Source organism: Arachis ipaensis, chromosome B05, assembly GCF_000816755.2.
Source record: "Arachis ipaensis cultivar K30076 chromosome B05, Araip1.1, whole genome shotgun sequence".
Classification (NCBI taxonomy): Eukaryota; Viridiplantae; Streptophyta; class Magnoliopsida; order Fabales; family Fabaceae; genus Arachis; species Arachis ipaensis.
This window is the reverse complement of record NC_029789.2, coordinates 134,988,409-134,996,632: the sequence shown is the minus strand read 5'-3', so window position 1 is coordinate 134,996,632 and position 8,224 is coordinate 134,988,409. Positions and strand designations below refer to the sequence as shown.

General features: G+C 31.3%; 2 protein-coding genes across 4 annotated transcripts in view; one reads left to right on the top strand and one right to left on the bottom strand.

The window, feature by feature from the left end:
* The window catches only part of LOC107644307 (midasin), a gene marked incomplete in the record, with an annotated part of 43,213 nt that extends 42,456 nt beyond the window's left edge, over positions 1-757 (top strand). Inside the window, 3 exon segments of the mRNA XM_016348146.2 lie at positions 62-160; positions 245-370; positions 506-757. Of these exon segments, the coding sequence (XP_016203632.1) occupies positions 62-160; positions 245-370; positions 506-535 (255 nt within the window).
* Positions 1,817-5,869, bottom strand: LOC107644306. Of its 3 annotated transcripts, none has more exons than XM_016348143.2 (6): positions 5,603-5,869; positions 5,103-5,530; positions 4,603-5,004; positions 3,781-4,167; positions 3,139-3,353; positions 1,817-2,683 (listed from the first exon to the last, which is right to left on the bottom strand). In XM_016348143.2, the coding sequence occupies exons 1-6, from the start codon at positions 5,749-5,751 to the stop codon at positions 2,429-2,431; spliced, it is 1,836 nt and encodes a 611-aa protein (XP_016203629.1). In that variant the 5' UTR covers positions 5,752-5,869; the 3' UTR covers positions 1,817-2,428. The 3 variants fall into 3 exon arrangements, with proteins under 3 accessions (XP_016203629.1, XP_016203630.1, XP_020958558.1); XM_016348144.2 differs by having other exon boundaries at positions 4,603-5,001; XM_021102899.1 differs by having other exon boundaries at positions 2,542-2,683; positions 3,135-3,353.

Below are 8,224 nucleotides of genomic sequence, written 5' to 3'. Positions count from 1 at the left end.
TATTTTTTTTCATAACGCTTAATTTCTTTGCTGACTGGTCTACAATATTTGATGTCTCCAGGAGAGGTTGAGGCGACGTGTTAGAGATTTATTGACTAGTAATCGATTGGTTATGTTTTTGGTTCTGGATAAATCTGAGAAGTCAATTATGGATCTCATGGTATCTTCTCTTTTTGCGCAACTTACATATTTCATGAGAGCACATCACACTTTCCCCTGATCTTGACCTCGTCGAGTTTTGCAGGAAGCATCTTTTGAGGACGGAACACCAAGGTTTTCCAAGTACATGGATTCTTTTCCGTTTCCCTACTATGTCGTTCTGAGGAACATTGAAGCACTGCCAAGAACTCTTGCAGACCTACTTAGACAGGTAAATGACCCTGCCTTTCCTTTTGGGAGAAAAAGGAAAAATTTTTTAAATTATTTGTGAAAATGTAAATGGTTCTGTATGTTTAAAGTTTGCAATGCTTTCTTCTGTTAATTTTTTTTATTGGGGTGATTTCAGTGGCTGGAGCTTATGCAGCATTTGAATTGATGCAGTTATTCAGAGTGCAAGTTCTCTTATAGAAACATTTCTAGATTTTTTTTTTCTCAATTTTGTATAGTAGGCGAAAGAAAATTGTATAGTGCTACAATTTTATATATGCAAGTTTCTAGTCTTTCAACAACAAAATAATGTATGCAAGTTTCTCAATTGAAACTTGAATGAATTGTTTCAGTGGATATTTATTTTATCAGAAATACTACAATAGTTTCTACAGAGAACTACATAAAAAACAGAGATTAGGAATTGTTGGAATACAGTGGCATGTAATCAAATAAACCAAGGGATGATGATATATTTTAATTTGGATTAAAACACAGAATATTTTAGCCATATAATTCGTGGAAATTGGGAAGAATGTAACCCCTTTGAATCCTCAAAATTAAGCTGACATCAAAATTGTTCACCAAAATCGAAGCCTCAAAACACATGAACCTATGTTCACGTTACCTAGTCTTCATAAACAAACTCATAATTGAAAGCCAAAATAAATCACCTTCCCATGAACAAGTATGTTAAATAGTCTAACTTAAAATGATGTAGTCTTGTAATGAAATTTAATTACATGCATCGACATTTAGAACCTTTTCCGCTACTTAACTTGGAACGTCATTAAATTCAATTATACTCGCGGAAAGTATGAAGAGTTACATGAACAAGAATGGTACAAATTTACTATATCCTATTCAATCATCATATTTTTCTTGCGAAAAATTATGTCAAGGAATAATTTGTCTAGTATTCTAAAATATTAAGAATTAATTTGACAATTTCTTTTTATCAAAATATAATTTATTCGATATAAAAATCATTAAAGATCAATTTGGAATATGACACTTGTCTTATGATATGAGGATTGAGTAAGTACGATGAAAAAGGAAACAAAAATTCAGATAATTGAAATATCTATAGCACAAGTGCACAACTATATAATATTATTATACTAGGAAGTATGACTTCTCATTCTATGTAAAAAAAAGTATGACTTTTCATAAAGCAATTAGGTTTGCTCAAATTCTCACAAGGAAATCATAAGTCCCTCGGTTAATTTTATGAAAGAAAATAGTACAATGCATGGTAAGTTGGTAGCCCAAGGAAGAAAACCCTTTTAAAGGTTGAACTATTCCATTTTATTTTATTTATTCATTTTGCAATTTCACCAAACTTGGTGGGGTTTCCTACTTTCATTCCACTATTATTCTAAAAGAAGATAAAATAAACCCATTACTATTATTCTAAAAGAAGATAAAATAAGCCTACCATATTAGTCCATTACTTTAGTGTATCATGTGATTTTACTTTTTTTTTTTTTTCTGTTAAAGTCATGCTCATATATTCTTCTTTATGATTCATCTCAAATCCCTTGTTGTAGCAGATATACTCTCTAATAAAAAAGCTAATAAAGCAAAACTAAAGCTACACTTGTCTTTATCTCTTCATGTTCTTTTTCTTTGTCCTCTGCTCTTTCACTTTCAACATTCAACCCACTAACACAAATGCAACCCAACATTTTTCTATCATACATGTTAATTGTATTTATTTTTGCCTCGTATATCAATTCAATACACTTTATTCTTTTATAACGTATAACTGATCTGATCGTAAAAGAATATGTATGGACTTGATATACAAGACAAAATAAGTACACAAAATATTTCTTTCGATTTTAGGCTCCAAAATCCATGCCACCCCCACATGTTTCAAACACTTTGGTTAGTAGGGTCACATTTTCTTTAAACCATATATTACACCAAAGTGTGTGCTATGAATATTCCTTTTTGTGCAGTCTCAAACTCCCATGCACATTCATGATCCATGATCCATGTCATCACGCATCATGCATTCTTGGTGTTTGTGTTTTTGCCTCTGTGGAGTGGGGTCATATCAATGTGAAGAAGAAGGAGGGAAGAAAAGTGGGGTGGAATCTCTTTGGAGCTTGCCATCCATGACCTTCACTTTGCTCATCTTTTCTTCACACCAATGCAACTGTTCTTCACTCAACTCACTCATTCTCAACACCCTTGACACCACTTTCAGGTCTATCAGAGCCATTACAATCTCCATCTCTTCTTCCACTTTCAGCTTCTTCCTCCTCAAACACTTGCCGGAACGCCGAAGGTCCTTAACCTTAATCTTCTTCTGCATATACATTTAATCACGTAATGAGTTTTGTTAATGAAGTAAGTCTTTCAAATGACTATGTTAGGAAGACAATAATCTAAACTTACTCTTAACTAACATCTATAATTTCATATATATATAACATTGATAAATATATACTTATTACTTTTAGTGTTACTCAATTATTCCAACAATAATTACAAAATATAAAACAAGATAAGCGATAATTAAAAAGGCAAAATAAGGTAATTTTAGACCGTTTTGTACTGATTTTTATTGTCTCCCAAACATTTTGTTCTTTTAGAATAGTGACTTTTGAAGCTTTTATTGTACTTTATGCATTGAAAACTTAAGAAGCCAATGAGAAAGTAATTTAGAATTTAATAGCTAAAGTGTTTTATAGCTAAAATATTATGGAATGATATGGAAAGCACTGAAGCTAATGAGAAATTAGTTTAGAATTCGGTACTTGCTTTATGGTTAACTTTCTTGATAAGGCGGAGTAGTGTTGGATCAACCAAGGCCCTTTTGTTTCTCCTAAAGTAGGATGCTAGAATTTGACATGGTCTTTCTTTATCAGCTTTCAGGAAACTCATGAATGTTTTGATCCCATCTTCCATTATCACAAGAAATGAAGCTGAAGATATTCTTGTGTCTAAGCCATCTTCCTTCTGATCATCATCTGATTCTTTAATACAAATAATAAGAACAAAACTCAGTTATTATTAATCAGTATTCAATAATAGTGTGTATAATTGGATTATGTACACTCAATTTCTCATGTACCATGTTGCATGACAAGTTATTTTTATGATGGTTAGAAAGATAAAGGTAATTTACAAAAGTGGAAGTTGACAAATAATTATATGACATAAATCAAAGCAAGAGAAATTACTTACTTTCATAACATACCATAGGTATCCTATGTATATCAATTTTGAAAAATGTTATTTTTGCTATAAATCTTTCAACTTCCAATTTTAATGAAATATTTTACTATTTTTGCCTTCTACACTGAGTTAATGTATATTTCTTCAAAATTAATTAAGTACATATCGATTTAAAGGACGAAACAAAATAAGTATACAAAATATTTCTTAACGAAGCTATCATACCTCGATATTCGGGCACTAGAAGCAATTTAGGAGCCATGAGCCTGACTCTAGCATAAATCTCAGGCCTCCTTCCATGTTCATAAGGCTCATTCTCAACATATCTCTGTAACAAAACTTGAAACTGTTGGAACTGCTGTGCAATAGTGGCTGGACAACCAGGATCAGCAAGGTCAACCCTTGAAGCTCTTTTTGACTGAAACTTCTTGTAGTTCCAATTAAGTGCTTCCCAAGTTATGCAGATTTGTGCCACATATGCTGCTTCTAGTTCATTGTATGGGTTATGGTGGATATTATTATCACCTTCTAGTTTCTTATTTGCAGTTGAAAACTTGTACACAATTCTCTCTGAAATTGACCTTGGAGCCACCTTAATGGATCTTAAAGACTCTGATTAAATTGAATTGTTACTATGTAACTAAAAAGATTAATACATTAGTATAATTTAAAGGACAAATTACACTCTCCTCTTCTGAGATTTAGTGAAGATAAATGTAATTAGTCCTTATCTAAACTTGCACCAAAGGTTTTAAACAGCTGCAATCTCAATCTAAACCAATGGCGTTTTTTTTTTTACCAAAGTGTCACTTTTTCCGTATCTTATTACTAAAAATCCACCCTTTTTAAACTGAGAGCAACGTTAGTTACATGACCAACAAATATTATTAAAAATGAAATAACAAAGGTAAGAGTAACATCTGAGTACTTAGTTGTAAAAGATGGAATTTTGATAATAAATTTCGAAAAAGGTGACATTGGTAAAAAAAAAAAAAATTATGGGGTAGCCAGAATTAAACAAGGAACAAGGAGAGAGAGGTAATTTACCAGTTTCTTGAAGTTTCTGTGCACTAATCCTGTGAAGGAATGACATTTCCTCATCATATTTTTGAAAAAGAGTGTAAGATTCCCACTTGGGGCAGCTTCTCCTTGATGATGAAGAAAAAGGGTCTTCAGTTCCACAACAAGAATCTTTGATGGAACTCCTCCATTCAGAGGAGCTCTTAGAAGTGGAGCCTACAGTGCAAGAATCTCCAAATATTTCCTCATCATATTTATTATTATGATCCTTTTCCTCACCAATAAGTTTCTTATTATTAGTACTGTCCAATTGTGTAATAGTAGGACCAGCATGCACATAGAAGAATCTCTTCTCATCATCCCTTGTGATCTTGTTTGAATCTTGCACCTTCTTATTCTTGACAAGTCCAACACCAACTTCATCATCTTCTGCATAAAGTAGAATCAAGAACTATGTTGTGCATGTGAATAATAATGATGTAACAAACTAAACTATATAGTCTTATAGCTATGATGTGAGATGTTACCATCACAGTTTTTGTCTCTATCCAATATGTCACTTTTTGTCACTATCTCAACTGGGACAGAATCTGGAACAGAATCAGCATCTCTTGCTGGAAACAATTCTTTTTCTTCTTCTTCTTCTTCAGTTTCTACTACTACTTCTGGTTCCTCACTTCCAAAATCTGAAACCACTGGTGACTTGTGAACTGAAAAGGTTTCTTCTGAATCATCTTCTTCAATGAAGCTCTCTTGGGGGGTGATGAATTCTTCATGAGAGAGATTCTGATTATGTTTAAGAAACAAAAGGGTTTCTCCTCCACCAATGATATCTGCTACTATATGATCTCTCTCCATAGAATAATCCTCATCATCATTATTATTATTATTATAACTTTCTTGAATCTCTTCATCTTCATCATATTCAGAAGACACATATTCATACTGCTGATCCCTGCAACATAACAAACAAACAATAAGAAACCAAAACCAAAAACAATTATGTTAACCAAGCATGTTCTATTACCTTTGGAAAATGGAGTAGCTTCCAATGAAGTTGATGAAGTTGAGAAGCAAAATAGAAGAAGAGAAGAGAAAGATGAAGAGAAGCTGAAAAGAGCTTGAGACATTGTAGAAGAGTCTAACAAGAGCTTCTTCTTTAGAACATGGTGGCATTTTCTTTCTGTCAATTGCTCCAAAGGGACTTCACCACTAAGCAAAGTTAAAAAAAATATAAAGTGGCCTTAGTTGCTTTGCTTTTCTAACATGCATATCCAAAAAACATTCTAGACAAAAATCTCTTATTTATATATTGCAAATTGTTTTTGTTTAGTTTCATGAACAAGGGCAAATCTGTCATTTGGACTCAGCAGGATATCCTCCAAGATTGAATAATTGTGCCTTCTTTCTCAACATCTTAAAAGTATATACTTAAAATGTAGAGTTTAGAAGAACATTCTCTTGTGTAATCACTATCTATATTTTAGTATGAATTTGACTAATTAAATTTAAGGTTTAATTATTCTGTCGGTTCCTATAATTTTATCGGATTTTCAATTAGATCCTTATACTTTTTTTCTTTTCGGTTGAGTCTTTATATCATATCAGATTTTGTAACTAAGTCCCTACCGTGACAAAAACGTTGAAATTAACAAAATATTCTACTAAGCTATACAGAATATTCAGTCGAGTGTTAGGTATATTCGTTTTGTTTAACAGAATATTCCGTTAATTTCAATGTTTTTGTCACGGCAGGGACTTAATTACAAAATCTGATATAGTATAGAAACTCAATTAAAAAGAAAAAAAAAGTATAAAGACCTCATGGAAAATTCGGTGAAACTATAGAAACCGAAAAAGTAATTAAACCTAAATTTTTTTTGGACAGAATAATTAAACCTAAATTTAAAATAGTTTTAGTTTTTTTTTGGTCTAGAATCTAAAATTATAAAGGAAATAGATTTGTTTATTATTTGATTAATTATGTACTAATTAAAAGACATATTGTGGAATTATTATTTTTTTTTATTTTTTTTCCCTCATAAATTTGGATTATGCAAATGAACCATGATACTTTCCCAATATAGGATATATGTAAATTGTTCCGATAATTTTAATTTTTATTATTTAGCTAAAAAAATACGTAAAATAATTAAATATACATAAATACATACCGTTTAATTTAATAACTAATTTCTTAACATTTTTCTAATCCAAATTTTGCCAAACAAAAGAAAAAGGGTGTCTCATGCATGCCTTGATTGGTAATTAAATAACATCTTGGTCGGATGAGGTGCGATCTTAATTCATTTAATTTCACTTACAATGGATCAGGACAATATAGTTTTCATCTTATCTTAAATACTAATAATAATAAATAATAATAAAAAAGAACCCTAGCTAAGGGAATAATTTCTACTATACTTTTCATCAAAAGTTTGTAAATCTTGTTTTCTACTTCACTTTATAAAAAGAATTATATAATTATTATTTCAGGAAAAGTAAGTTGATTGAAAGATATAAATTTATTATCAGCATGCACGTATAGTGTGTATTAAGGTTTAACCTACCAAATTATTAAATATTAATGATTAATGGCTTTTGCTTCTGGCCCTAAACACTGAAAACGTGGAAGAATTTTCTCTCTTTAATGAAGTGTTTTAGTGTATTCTTCACCTACCTAATAATAAGGAATAAAATTGCTTTTAAAAAAGATCTTAATTGAAAATGCTTTTAGGAATTCCTCTAATCTTTATAATCTATCTTTGACTTTGACTTGCCACTAAAATTGCAGAGATTAGGAGTGTGCATAGCCCGGTCCGGTCCGAAGACTCGGCTCGGTCTCGAACACTTTAGGAGCTAATTTAATGTGATTTTATCGGGTTTAGGGCTGAGTATGGGTCTTAAAAGTAGACCCGGTCATTATTTCGGGTCGGGTTCGGACCATAGTTCGGGTCACCCGAAATCGGCCCGTGGCCCGGTCATCATACACAATTAATATTTTGTGTTATTAGTGATGGATGATGGCTATTATTATGTGAAATTTAAGTATTATAAACCTTAATATTTTGTGTTATTAGTCATTATATATAAGACTATAAGTTAATGTTTTATGTTTTAAATGCATAAGACTTTAGACTAATGCATAATCTTGTGTTATTTGTATTGATTTAAATATTTGGTGTTATTAGGTAATATTAGTATTGATTATGGTTATACTTTAATTTTAGAGAAGAGATAGTTCTTATTATATTTTTCTAAGTGAATTTTATCATGTCAAATAATGGTTGGAGTCTTAGAAATTTGGATATTTTTACATGCTAACTTACAAGAAGGTATCAAGGTAATATAATGTTAACGGCCCGGTTTTCACCCGATTTTTACCCGGTATAATCGTGGCCCGAAAGTGTATATGTTTCATCGGATCTAACAAATAGGCCTGGTATATATTTCGAGTCGGGTCTGGATCACATCAAACCCGATTTCACCCGACTCATGCACACCCCTAGCAAATATTACAATACATATGTTTTAATTTGTCCTGGCAAAATTAGTGATGAATATTATTACAAGAGTTTTTTTATTCTAAATCAGTGAAAATTTAGATAATTAATAGTTTTTTTAGTCAATATATAATTAATAGAAAAGA

Bases quoted from the DNA above. Each gene is read 5' to 3' on its own strand.
- LOC107644306 (XM_016348143.2), bottom strand. From the start codon at position 5,751: ATGCCACCATGTTCTAAAGAAGAAGCTCTTGTTAGACTCTTCTACAAT. The intron at 4,168-4,602 runs GTAAATTACCTC...CAATTTAATCAG, and splicing joins ACAGAAACTTCAAGAAACTG to AGTCTTTAAGATCCATTAAG. The intron at 3,354-3,780 runs GTATGATAGCTT...TTTGTATTAAAG, and splicing joins TCTAGTGCCCGAATATCGAG to AATCAGATGATGATCAGAAG.